We start from the raw sequence: 14,298 nt of genomic DNA, 5'->3' as shown, positions 1-14,298 counted from the left end.
ATGACCTCTGGAACCTCTAATGTAGACAGGACGTAAGTTATTATTATTATTCTTTATTTATAAAGTGCCAACAGATTCCGCAGTGCTGTCCATGGGTACAAAAATAAAAGCACAGTACAATACAATATAAAAGACACCAGACAAAATTTAACAAACAAATACAGGGGTAAATGAGGGCCCTGTTCCCGTGGGAACTTACAATCTAGATGGGTAGGAGGGTGAGAAACAGGAGGTGGGGACTGCAAAGTAGAGAATGATGTTAGTGTGGAGTTAGATGGGGGCAGCAATTAGGCAAGTGGAATTCATTTGTTACCGATTTGGAGATATTCTTCCATGAACAGAAAGGTCTTTAGGGAGCGTTTAAAGGAGGAAAGGTTAGGGGAGAGTCTGACAGCTCTAGGAAGTGCATTCCAGATGGTTGGTGCCGCACGAGAGAAGTCCTGTAGCCTAGCATGGTAAGAGGTGATGGTAGAAGATGCAAGGAGCAGGTCATTGTTGGATCTTAGGGGGCGAGCTGGAGTGTATTTGTTGATGAGTGAGGACAGGTAGGGGGGGGCTGCGTTGGTAAGGGCTTTGTAGGTCAGGATGAGAATTTTTAATTTAATTCTACTGTGGATGGGTAGCCAGTGAAGGGACTCGCAGAGCGGTGCAGCAGATACAGAGCGTCGGGAGAGGTGGATTAGCCTAGCAGAGGCAATTAGGATGGATTGAAGAGGGGAGAGGTGGGAGAGAGGGAGGCCAGTTAGTAGGTTATTACAGTAGTCAAATCGGGAGATTACCAGGGAGTGGATTAGCTGTTTAGTAGTTTCAGCATTAAGAAAGGGACGAATTTTGGAGATATTGCGTAGGTGGCTGCGACAGGAGGAAGAGAGCAATTGGATGTGGGGTATGAAGGACAGATTGGAGTCAAGTGTAACTCCTAGGCAGCGGACTTGGGGTGATGGGGAGATAGTGGTGTCAGCAACAGTGATTGAAAAGTTAGGAACTGGGGTAGAATTAGAGGGGGGGGATTAGAAGGAGCTAAGTCTTGGACATATTGATTTTTAGGTGGTGAGAGGCCATCCAAGAAGAAATGCCAGATAAGCAGACACTGATGTGAGAAAGGACAGAAGGAGAGAGTGAAGGGGTGGATAGGTAGATCTGAGTATGATCAGCATAGAGGTGGTAGTTGAAGCCATAGCTACTGATAAGTTTACCCAGTGAGGAAGTATAAATAGATTAGAGTAGAGGACCCAGAACAGAGCCTTGAGGTACTCCAACAGACAGAGGCAATGGAGAGGAGTCGCCGCCATAAAAGGAGACAGAAAAGGACCTATTAGAGAGATAAGAGTGGATCCAGGAAAGGGCAGTGTCAGAGAGCCCAAGGGAGCTGAGAGTCCGTAGGAGAAGGGGATGGTCAACGGTGTCAAAGGCAGCAGACAGATCAAGTAAGATAAGTATTGAGTAGTGGCTGTTTTTTTTTTTTTAGCAGAAAGAAGATCATTGGTAACCTTGGTGAGGGCAGTCTCAGTTGAGTGTTTGGAACGGAAGCCAGATTGCAAGGGGTTGAGCAGTGATTTGGAGGACAAGAAGTGGGTTAATCAATCGAAGAATAGTTTTTCCAGGACTTTTGAAGCTAGCGGAAGAAGTGATATGGGGCGGTAGTTTGCAGGAGAATTGGGGTAGAGGGAGGGTTTTTTGAGGATGGGGGTGACCTTTGCATGTTTGAAGGAAGATGGGAATGAACCAGTAGTAAGGGATAGGTTGAATATGTGAGTAAGAGCTGAAGTGAGGGTAGAAGATAGAGAAGGTATTAGATGTGAAGGGATAGGGTCAAGTGGGCAGGTAGTGAGGTGTGAGGAAGATATTAGGGAACTCACTTCATTCTCAGTGGTAGGGTGGAAGGTGCTGAGAGTGGTGGAGGGGGTTGCCGTGGGCAGAGATGGAAGGTTGCAGTCTTGTGTTGGATATTACTTCGGATGGTAATTGTTTTGCTGAAAACGTAGTCTACCAGGTCTTGAGCACTAAAGGCAGATGAAGGGGGTGGTGCAGGTGGATAAAGGAGAGAGTTGAAAATGGAGAAGAGACGTTTAGGGTTTTAGGCATGAGTAGATATAAGAGAAGAGAAGTAGGTTTGCTTGGCTAAGTGAAGGGTAGAGGAGTAAGAATAAAGAGTGAACTTATAGTGGAGGAAATCTGATTCAGAGCAGGATTTCCTCCAGGCACGTTCAGCAGCACGGGAGCATTTTTGCAAGTAGCGTGTTTGCTTAGAGTGCCAGGGTTGGCGCTGACGACGTGGGGTTTTGCGTATTTGGGGAGGAGCGAAAGTGTTCAGTGCAGAGCAGAGAGTATTGTTATAGTGGGTTGTAGCAAGGGCAGGATATTGTGGAAGTGTGGGGGAAGTGTTTTTGAATAAGGTTGGAGAGTTGTAGAGGATCCACAGTGTGCAGATTTCTACAGGAGCGGGGGCGAGAGGGAGAAGTAGATTTAGCCTGTATGTTAAGCTTAAAGGTGAGCAGATGGTGGTCTGAGATGGGAAATGGACGACAGGTGGCGTCAGAGAGAGAGCAGAGGTAGGAGAATACTAGATCAATAGAGTGTCTGTTGCGGTGAGTAGGGAATAGGATGGATTGTGAGAGACCAAAGGAGTTTGTGAGTGAGAGAAGCTTAGAGGCAGCAGGGACAGATGGGTTATCAATGGGGATGTTGAAGTCCCCCAGGATTAAAGCAGGTGTATTTGTAGAGAGAAAGTGAGAAAGCCAGGAAGCAAAGTTATCAAGGAATTGGGAGGTTGGTCCAGGGGGGTGATGGATAACTGCAACCCTGAGGAAGAGGGGGGAGAATAGTCGGATCCAGTGAACTTCACAGGAGGAAAAGGAGAGAGATGGATGAGGCTGCAGGTGCTGAAAGGAGCAGGAGGGGGAGAGTAAGATTCCAACACCACCACCATGTCTCTCACCTGGCCTAGCTGTGTGACTAAAGTGGAGACCACCGTGCGTGAGAGCAGCAATGGAAGCAGTGTCAGAAGATGATAACCAGTGTTCAATGTTAAACCTAAAGGTTGGTTCCTCCGCAGCAGGAGGCTTAGAGGCAGCAGGTTCCGTCCCAGAAAGTTCACCCTCTGAAGCCTCAGAGTGTGACTCATCCTCGGATAAAAGACAGAGCAGAAAAATCCAATAAATTACCTGATGACCCCGGGGCAGGAGAGCTATGTTTAACCTTTCGCTTGCGTTTAGCAGGGCAAGGTAAATCACTAAGGGCCTCAGACACCACCATTTTTAACTGTGCAGTAAAATCTGATGGTAAAAGGCCCCCGCCAGATGGAGGATTAAGCATGCTACGGGAAGCTGCATGTGCAGAAGGAGATGAATATTGGGTATGCACCTCACGGGACGGCTCAGTGGTACTAAAAGGCTTAACCTTCTTTGACCGAAAAACGTTGTCAAGGCATGTGGAACATAACTGAGAGGGTGGGCAGACCAAGGCCTCCTCACAATATAAACAGGTATTACTATTTGGAATAGAGGGAGTGCCCTCTAATATCTCAGAATCCTCCATAGCTTAGGCTAATGACAGCAGGACACAGAAAATAAACGATCTTTATTTCTCAAAAGCACCTTTATACTCCCAATGGCTGGGGCACTCACCACCTCCTAGACCCATACAATGCAGAGAAATAGCATCTTCTCCGACAGCCAGCTCGGCCAGGAAAGAGGAAATGAAAGTGAGACCACTCCCAGTCACATGGTGCGCAAGGCAGGACCGCCCCTACTATGAGAAAAAGCGCACCAAGCTACAAGCTGCTCAGCACTCAAAGTGAAAGTAAAAACCTGCATATTCCAGCCAAATAACAAACAACCTATGAGCCCAACAAAAAATTTACACATAAAGCAGCATAAAATCAAAGCAACACATTTGATTAATCTCCACTGTTAAATAATCCCCCTCAGGAGATATTAACCCATGATTCTATTAAGATAAAAGGAGCCCACTGTGACCCTGTCTTCTAGCGTTTTCAACATATGTAAAAAATTGAAACAATCTTAGCAGAATCCATGCTGTGGAACAGAAACACAGCCTCTCAAGTGTGACAGTCTTGTAGCATCGCTCCTGACATGGACTTGAGTGAGAAAACAAGCAGACAATGAAACTCATCAATTGCTTAGGAGCTGTTAGCAGGTAGTCTGGATGGGTTTGCAGAAAGACTCTCCCTGCATCTCCAAACTCTAACTTTCGTCAATGCTCTCACTGAGAGGCTGACAAGACTACTTAAGACTCCAGTCCCATATCGAAGGGCAGATACCCTTCCTAAGGAACTATTTTGAAATCTTCTGACACTTCTCTGCCATCCTCCTGTGATGAAAGGCAAAGAATGACTGGGGGATGGGGGAGGTGGGAGAGGTATTTAAGCCTTTGGCTGGGTTGCCTTTGCCTCATCCTGGTGGCCAGGTTCAGTATTTCCCAACAGTAAGGAATGATGCCGTGGTCTCTCCTTATATTAAGAAGGAAATCATTTTTTTCTATAAATTTGGCTTTATTTTCTTATCTATATTTTCTCTAAAAGCATCTTCATCATCCATTTGGAACGCTACTAACCTTCTTCGTTGTGCTAAGGTTCTGTGCTGTCTCTGACGGCAATTAGAACGAGGCTCCCTTTGGAACCTATGGAATCGCACTCTCGTGAGCGCAATGCTTCCCAGCATGCGAACGGAAGCTCGCAATCGCATTGCTGTCAAATTGTAATACCAGCGCACATTAGTGTGCGCTGGTATTTATCAGTGTAGTGCAAATATAGTTTTCATGAAAGCGATTTTTAGCGTCCCACTTGTAATCTGGCCCAAAATGTATAATTATGCAAAATTATAAAGTTTTGCAGCTTACTTTCATTATTTATTTGACTGCTTTTCCTGTAATTTAACTCTGAACATTCTAGTGTTTATAGTCCCCTCAGAGAGGCTGCAGTGCATCTGAGTGAATGTAAAACATCACTCCTATGTACTGCACAGTGGTTGGTTACTCAGTGCAGAAGCTCTGTCCCTAATTGGCCACTATAAGCAAAATAAAAACATTCAAGATGATTTTTAAAGGGATGGCATTCAAGGCTGCAAAACAATGCATATTTTTCTAACAAAATGACAGATGTCAAAAGCTTTTAAATAGTTATATTGTTTGCAGGTCTGCTGTAATGCAATGCAAAATGTCTAATGCATAAACATAAAAAATGGCTTAAAATTAATGTCCCTTTAATGTCCCTTAAAAGTATTCTAGTGACAGAGGGTAAAAAGGACCAATTAATTTATATTTATTACTGAACACGTAAAGATACCCAGACTACACAATCATTAACAATTCTACAGAGAAAACATCTGTTACAGATAAGGCGTGTATTTTACCTGTGGTGGTGTGTACGGCATCATGTCTAGTTCACCAGAAAGAGGTGTCTGAAGTTGAGGAAGAGATGGTGCCTCCATGATTTCTCCATCTTCATCTCCCATATCCTCAATTTCTTCATCACCTCCCTCCAATTCTGCAAACTTTGCCTCAAGATCTTGGATCTTTTTTTCCAACAAAGGAGATGGCTCTTTTTGCGGAACTATCGGTTTTCTAAAAATCACAAAAAATCCCATAAAACCTCTAAATTTAAGTTCCTTAGCATTACAATACAGGTGTTTATACTCCAAAATAATCTATGTTACATGTCATTTAGCTTCCTACATGTTCTGTTACGTAGGAAAGCTTATATTTACCTATGAAACAAAAGTTTAAAGCTAGTGTAAAATAAAATGTTGATCATAATAGTACAAAAAGAAAACTATGGCCTTAATAAATATTCTGCAAATCTTTACAAGTAATGTATACTGTTTTATTTTATGGATAACATTGTTTTCCCCAGTCATTTCTAAATCCCAACCTTCTTAAAGTAGACATAACATGATGTCTAGTGATCTTTTACAGAAGTCGGACAACAGCTTTGAGTCATGCCCAATGACCATAGAGACAGAAGATATACTACACAGGGGTGGACTGAGTAGCTAGGCAAACAGGACATGGGCCGAGGGCCCGGCACGTAGGGGAGCACACCAAAATGTGTTCCTGGTGCTCTGCCTAGACTCTCAGTCACAGCCATTTAACAGTGGTAGGACAGTGGCACACCAGAGGGTGTTCCTGGTGCTCTGCAGTCTGACCCTGAAGGTTGAGTGCCCTGGTGGAGGCAGGAGAGTGAGGCGGCAGGTGAAAAAGGGGCATACAAGGTGGGGAGTCCTTCCTTAATTTTTTTCCAAGGGCCCTGGTTGGTCTCATCCTAGATATACATCTAGATTTCCAAGGTTTCTCTATTTTGTTTTTTTAATAACAGCTTTATTGTTACATTATTATAATAATATAACAAAATTAATTAACTTAAAGAGACATTATACTCAAGACAAAAACAAATTATATAATTTCTTTATTTTGCTTGCTTTGCCCGTAGTTTAACAGTGAAAATTGTGGTTTATCCACTGTTCCCAGAGAGGCTGAACTGCATTCCGCAGGATTCCTAATTTTAACCCAACAACATTCTTCAAACAAATTGCTTGAACAGAATAAAAGCTAATTTTATTGATTTAGCAAAGAAGATAAAAACATAATTTATGCTTACATGATAAATTAATTTCTTTCATGGTGGTGAGTGTACATTACTCCTGGGATTCAACTCCTGGCCACTCAGAGGAGGCAAAGATGCCAAAAACTCAGTACTTCACCATCCCCCACCCCTCCTCTGGTATTCTAGTCTGATGTGAACCCAAGCAAAGAAAAGTAGAAAGGTAGGAAAGAGCAATGCTAGGAAAATGAGGTGCAAACTAGAACTGCCTCCATAAAGAAATATAATTAGATAAAAAAAAAAAAAAATAGGCAGATCTCGTGGACTCTCACAACCTTGTAATAAATTAATTTATCAGGTAAGCATAAATTATGTTTTCTTTCATAAGGTGGTGAGAGTCCACAAACCATTACTCCTGGGAACAAATATCAAAGCTGTGGAGATCAGAAGCAATTTTGGACGGGACAAAAATATTGAAAAAAGGAAATTTATGCTTACCTGATAAATTGATTTCTACTATGATACGACGAGTCCACGGATTTCATCCTTACTTGTGGGATACTATCCTCCTGCTAACAGGAAGTGGCAAAGAGCACCACAGCAGAGCTGTATATATAGCTCCTCCCTTCCCTCCACCCCCAGTCATTCGACCGAAGGTTTTAGGAAGAGAAAGGAAAAGCTAAAAAGGTGCAGAGGTGACTGAAGTTAAAAATCAAAAAATATAATCTGTCTTAAAATGACAGGGCGGGCCATGGACTCGTCGTACCATAGAAGAAATTAATTTATCAGGTAAGCATAAATTAACTTTTTTTCTATAAGGTACGACGAGTCCACGGATTCATCCTTTACTTGTGGGATACAATACCAAAGCTACAGGACACGGATGAACGGGAGGGACAAGACAGATTGTTAAACAGAAGGCACCACTGCTTGAATATATAAATGTATAAAAATAGCTTCCGAAGAAGCAAAAGTATCAAATTTGTAAAATTTTGAAAAGGTATGAAGCGAAGACCAAGTTGCAGCCTTACAAATCTGTTCAACAGAAGCATCGTTTTTAAAAGCCCATGTGGAAGCCACCAGTCTAGTAGAGTGAGCTGAAATCATTTCAGGAGGCTGCTGTCCAGCAGTCTCGTATGCCAAACTGATGATGCTTTTCAGCCAAAAAGAAAGAGGTAGCCGTAGCTTTTTGACCTCTACGTTTTCCAGAATAGACAACAAACAAAGAAGATGTTTGATGGAAATCCTTGGTTGCTTGCAAGTAAAACTTCAAAGCATGAACCACATCCAAGTTGTGCAACAGACGCTCCTTCTTAGAGGAAGGATTAGGACACAGAGAAGGAACAACAATTTCCTGATTGATATTCCTATTAGTAACAACCTTATGAAGGAATCCAGGTTTGGTACGCAAAACCACCTTATCAGCATGGAAAACAATATAAGGCGAGTCGCATTGCAACGCAGATAGTTCAGAAACTCTTCGAGCCGAAGAGATAGCAACTAAAAACAGAACTTTCCAAGATAGAAGCTTAAAGGGACACTGTACCCAAAAAATTTCTTTCGTGATTCAGATTGAGCATGCAATTTTAAGCAACTTTCTAATTTATTCCTATTATCAATTTTTCTTCGTTCTCTTGCTATCATTATTTGAAAAAGAAGGCATCTAAGCTTTTTTTGGTTTCAGTACTCTGGACAGCACTTTTTTATTGGTGGATGAATTTATCCACCAATCAGCAAGGACAACCCAGGTGGTTCACTAAAAATGGGCCGGCATCTAAACTTACATTCTTGCATTTCAAATAAAGATACCAAGAGAATGAAGAAAATTTGATAATAGGAGTAAATTAGAAAGTTGCTTAAAATTTCATGCTCAATCTGAATCACGAAAGAAAATTTTTGGGTACAGTGTCCCTTTAATGTCTATGGAATGCATAGGTTCAAACGGAACCCCTTGAAGAACTAAATTCAGACTCCATGGTGGAGCAACAGGTTTAAACACAGGCTTGATTCTAACTAAAGCCTGATAGAACGGCTGAACGTCTGGAACATCTGCCAGGCGCTTGTGCAGTAGAATTGATAAAGCAGATATCTGTCCCTTTAAGGAACTAGCTTCTTGGAGAAAGGACAAAATCCAAGGAATCCTGATCTTACTCCATGAGTAGCCTTTGGATTTGCACCAATAAAGATATTTACGCCATATCTTATGATAAATTTTCTTAGTGACAGGCTTTCGAGCCTGAATCAAGGCATCTATGACCGACTCCGAGAAACCCCGCTTGGATAAGATCAAGCGTTCAATCTCCAAGCAGTCAGCCGCAGAGAAACTAGATTTGGATGCTGGAACGGACCTTGAATCAGAAGGTCCTGTCTCAGTGGCAGAGTCCATGGTGGAAGAGATGATATGTCCACCAGTTCTGCATACCAAGTCCTGCGTGGCCACGCAGGGGCTATCAAAATCACTGAAGCTCTCTCCTGTTTGATTCTGGCAATCAGACAAGGAAGGAGAGGAAATGGTGGAAACACATAAGCCAGGTTGAACGACCAGGGTACTGCTAGAGCATCTATCAGTACTGCCTGAGGATCCCTTGACCTGGACCCGTAACAAGGAAGTTTGGCGTTCTGACGAGATGCCATCAGATCCAATTCTGGTGTGCCCCATTGCTGAATCAATTGTGCAAACACCTCCGGATGGAGTTCCCACTCCCCCGGATGAAAAGTCTGACGACTTAGAAAATCCGCTTAACAGTTCTCCACTCCTGGGATATAGATCGCTGATAGATGGCAAGAGTAAAAACTCTCTCTCACTCTTGTGAGAGGGATAAGTGAACTATTTTTTTACGTTCACCTTCCACCCGTGAGATCTTAGAAAAACCAACACGATGTCCGTGTAAGATTTGGCTAGTTGGTAAGTCGACGCCTAAATTAAGATATCGTCCAGATAAGGCGCCATTGCTATGCCCCGCGGCCTTAGAACCGCCAGAAGGGACCCTAGCACCTTTGTGAAAATTCTGGGAGCTGTGGCCAACTCGAAGGGAAGAGACACAAACTGGTAACGCTTGTCCAGAAAGGCGAACCTGAGGAACTGGTGATGATCTTTGTGGATAGGGACGTGTAGATACGCATCCTTTAAGTTCACGGTGGTCATATATTGACCCTCCTGGATCATTGGTAAAATAGTCCGAATGGTCTCCATCTTGAAGGATGGGACTCTGAGGAATTTGTTTAGGATTTTGAAATCTAAAATTGGTCTGATGGTTCCCTCTTTTTTGGGAACCACAAACAGATTGGAGTAGAACGCCTGCCCCTGTTCTGTTTTCGGAACTGGGCAGATCACTCCTATGGTATATAGGTCTTCTACACAGCGTAAGAACGCATCTCTTTATGTATGGTTTACAGACAATTGAGAAAGATGGAATCTCCCCCTTGGAGGAGAATCTTTGAAATCTAGAAGATACCACCGGGTTACGATTTCTAAAGCCCAGGAGTCCTAAACGTCTCTTGCCCAAGCCTGAGCAAAGAGAGAAATTCTGCCCCCTACTAGATCCGGTCCCAGATCAGGGGCTACCCCTTCATGCTGTCTTGGTGGCAGCAGCGGGCTTCTTGGCCTGTTTACATTTGTTCCTAGTCTGGTTAGGTCTCCAGACTGACTTGGATTGAGCAAAATTCCCCTCTTGCTTTGCAGCAGGGGAAGAGGTAGAGGGACCACCTTTGAAGTTTCGAAAGGAATGAAAATTATTTTCTTTGGTCCTCATCTTATTTGTCTTATCCTGAGGAAGGGCATGGCCTTTCCCTCCAGTGATGTCTGAAATGATCTCTTTCAGTTCAGGCCCGAATAGGGTCTTACCCTGGAAAGGGATGGCTAAAAGCTTAGATTTTGATGACACATCAGCAGACCAGGACTTAAGCCATAACACTCTACGTGCTAAAATGGCAAAACCTGAATTCTTTGCCGCTAATTTAGCCAGTTGAAAAGCGGCATCTGTAATGAAATAATTAGCTAGCTTGAGAGCCCTAATTCTATCCAGAATATCATCTAAAGGGGTCTCAACCTGAAGAGCCTCCTCCAGAGCCTCGAACCAAAAAGCAGCTGCAGTAGTTACGGGAACAATGCACGCTATAGGTTGGAGAAGAAAACCCTGATGAACAAACATTTTCTTTAGGAGACCCTCTAATTTTTTATCCATAGGATATTTGAAAGCACAACTGTCCTCAATAGGTATAGTTGTACGCTTAGCCAGGGTAGAAATAGCTCCCTCCAATGTAGGGACCGTCTGCCACGAGTCCCGCATGGTGTCTGATATGGGAAACATTTTCTTAAAAGAGGGGGAGCAAACGGAATACCTGGTCTATCCCACTCCTTAGTAACAATGTCCGAAATCCTCTTATGGACCGGAAAAACATCAGTGTAAGCAGGAACCTCTAGAAATCTGTCCATTTCACACAATTTCTCTGGAACTACAATAGGGTCACAATCATCCAGAGTCGCTAAAACCTCCCTGAGCAATAAGCGGAGGTGTTCTAGTTTAAATTTAAAAGCCGTCATATCTGAGTTTGTCTGAGGGAACATCTTTCCTGAATCAGAAATCTGTCCCTCAGACAGCAAATCCCTCACCCCCAACTCAGAACATTGTGAGGGTACATCGGATATGGCTAATAAAGCGTCAGAGGGCTCAGCATTTGTTCTCACACCAGACCTACTGCGCTTCCCCTGCAACCCAGGCAGCTTAGATAAAAACCACTTTGAGGGTAGTATTCATAACTGCGGCCATATCTTGCAGGGTGAAAGAATTAGACGCACTAGAAGTACTTGGCGTCGCTTGTGCGGGCGTTAATGGTTGTGACGCTTGGGGGGAATTAGATGGCATAACCTGATTCCCTTCTGACTGAGAATCATCCTGTGACATACTTTTAGTAGCTAAAATATGTTCTTTGCAATTTATTGACCTTTCAGTGCATGAGGGACACATTCTAAGTGGGGGTTCCACAATGGCTTCTAAACATATTGAACAATGACTTTCCTCAATGTCAGACGTGTTGAACAGGCTAGTAATTACAACAAACAAGCATGAAAACACTTTATTCAGTGAAAAAAACAACAATCTTAAAAAACGGTACTGTGCCTTTAAGAGGAAAAAAAGCATACACGTTCTGCAAAACTGCTTTAAAATGCTCCAAATTTTTGATAGACTCAATATGTGTAGTTAAGTTTGCCCCACAAGAAAATGTAACATTTAACCCTTTATCGTGAAAACCGGATTGAATTAAGGCCTAAATCCAGAAAAAAACACCCCCAGCACCTTGCCAAAGCCCTGCTGTGGCTCCTACCTGCCCTCAGGGATAGTAAATATGGGGTTAAAGCTTCGATTCGAGGGCCCTCAGGAGTTAGAGCTTGCTGCGTTAAAACAACTGCGCACCTGAGGCGCAGAAATAGGCCCCGCCCATCTCACTCGATGTCTCTAGAGCCTCAAAGAACCGCACCAGAGCGGTTTTAACTAGCCATGTGGGTTCTGAGACCCAAAAAATAAGCCAAGTGTACCCTCAATAAAGTTGCCAATAAAAACGTTATTGCCCACAAAACGTTAATAGCACTCCCAGTTCATAAAACGTTTGACCACAAACATTAAAAAACCAGTGTCAACCATTTTTTAATTAGCCCCTTATGCAAGCTTAGTAATGCCCTTCTAAAGCTCTTAGGATTACTGCTTACCCTTACCCTCATGGGGATACTGTCAGCCTTTCTGAAATACACAGTCTCTCCAGAAAAAATGACTGAACATACCTCACTGCTATATAGCATGAAAACATTCCTCACACTGAAGTTTCCTGTACTCCTCAGCCTTTGTGGGAACAGCACTGGATCTTAGTTACAAATGCTAAGATCATCATCCTCCAGGCAGAAGTCTTCATCCATCTGCTGCCTGAGAGTAAATAATACACACTGGTACCATTTAAAACAAAAAACTCTTGCTTGAAGAAAGTAAAAACTAATATTTTATCACCTCTTTCACTTTACCCTTCCTAGTACTTAGAGTAGGCAAAGAGAATGACTGGGGGGTGGAGCTAAGGGAGGAGCTATATAGACAGCACTGCTGTGGTGCTCTTTGCCACTTCCTGTTAGCAGGATGATAATATCCCACAAGTAAAGGATGAATACGTGGACTCATCGTACCTTATAGAAGAAAGATAACAAGGAATATCATCCTCCACTCGTCTTAGTTAAGATCGTTATCTGATTTACAAGACCGGGATTCAACTGACAGAGCAGTACTGGAAACCTCTAACATCACCAAAACCTCTCTCAGAAATAAACGTAGGCGTGCCAATCTAAATGCTAAGCCCTCCGCAGTTGGAGGACCCAAGACAGCAGACCCCAACCCTGGAGGTTCTCCCTCTGAAGCCTCAGAGAGAACCGCATCCCCAGAGGACTGATCAGACACCATTACTATTTCACACAAATGTCCTTGGGCAGGAGAACCCGGATTAACCCTTCGCTTGCATGTAGCAGGAATAGGTAACCTTGCTAAGGCCGTAGAGATGGTCATGTGGAACCTCTGGTGGAAACAAACCCCTTACAGGCAAAGGAGGATCGAAACTCGGGAAAACTGCATATGTAGGAACAGAATCTAGGGAACACACCTCACTAGACAAAGAGTCTTTAGAGGACGGATGGCTCAGTGGTCTCTAATATCTCAACAGTGGTTGATGAGAATACTCTATTGCGGTATACGGAACACAATTGAGAGGGCTGGATTACCCGGCCACTTCACAATATACACAGGTATCAAATTCTGTATCGGAGGGATCCCCCTCTAAATTATCAGAATCCTCCATAACTCGTCTATATCAAATTATAGAAAGTAAAAACAACTGATACCTTAACCCCCCAATGGCTGGGGCACTAACCACCCCCTGTGACCCAGACATATAGAGAATATGCTCCTCTCCCCAGACACTCCAGTCAGGAATCAGAAGCAGTGAAAAAAAGTAACCATTCACGGTCACATGGTGCTCATGCAGGCCCTGCCCCTGCTAAGGAAATGCATGCCAGCTTAATAAAAAGAAACTGTGCAGCTCTCAAAATGAAAATAACCTGTATGTTCCGTATCAGCCTAAGAGCCCGAACGTTCTTACACATAAGCAGTCAAAATCACATAACAAATATGTTTAAAAACCCCACTGTTCAATAATCCCCCTCAATTCCATAAAGATAAAGGAGTCCCACTGTGACCCTGTCTTCTATTGTTAACATGTGTGTAAAATAATGAAACGATCTTACCGGAATCTATGCCGTGGAACAGTGACACGGTCCTTCAAGTTTAACAGATTGTAGCAGCGCTTCTGACATGGACTTGAGTGAAGAAAGCAGGCAGCGAAACTCGTCAACGCTGATTGCTTAAGGAGCTGTTAAAATGAGTCTGTATGGGTTCGCAGAAAGACTCTACCTGCATCTCCAGACTCTAACTTTCATCAATGCTCTCACTGAGAGGCTGACAAGACTACTTAGAACTCCAGTCCCATCTCAAAGCCCAGATACCCTTGATAAGGAACTATTCCGAAATCTTCTGACACTTCTCTGCCAACCTCCTGTGACGAAAGGCAAAGAATGACTGGGAGATGAGGGAAGTGGGGGAGGTATTTAAGCCTTTGGCTGAGGTGTCGTTGCCTTCTCCTGGTGGCCAGGTTCTGTATTTCCCACAAGTAAGGAATGAAGCTGTGGACTCTCCTCATATTAAGATGGA

At 43.3% G+C, this 14,298-nt stretch overlaps 1 protein-coding gene across 3 annotated transcripts in view; it reads right to left on the bottom strand.

Moving 5' to 3' along the window:
- PBRM1 (polybromo 1) overlaps positions 1-14,298 on the bottom strand; it is a 471,441-nt gene that overhangs the window by 156,204 nt on the left and 300,939 nt on the right. For all 3 annotated transcript variants that reach the window (XM_053721036.1, XM_053721037.1, XM_053721035.1), the window contains one exon: positions 5,373-5,583. In XM_053721036.1, coding sequence (XP_053577011.1) covers positions 5,373-5,583 — 211 coding nt within the window. The remainder of the gene's footprint in view (positions 1-5,372; positions 5,584-14,298) is intronic.

This window comes from Bombina bombina, chromosome 7, assembly GCF_027579735.1.
Source record: "Bombina bombina isolate aBomBom1 chromosome 7, aBomBom1.pri, whole genome shotgun sequence".
In the NCBI taxonomy this organism is placed as follows: domain Eukaryota; kingdom Metazoa; phylum Chordata; class Amphibia; order Anura; family Bombinatoridae; genus Bombina; species Bombina bombina.
Note: the sequence above shows the minus strand (reverse complement) of the source record. Positions and strands in the feature narration are given on the sequence as shown.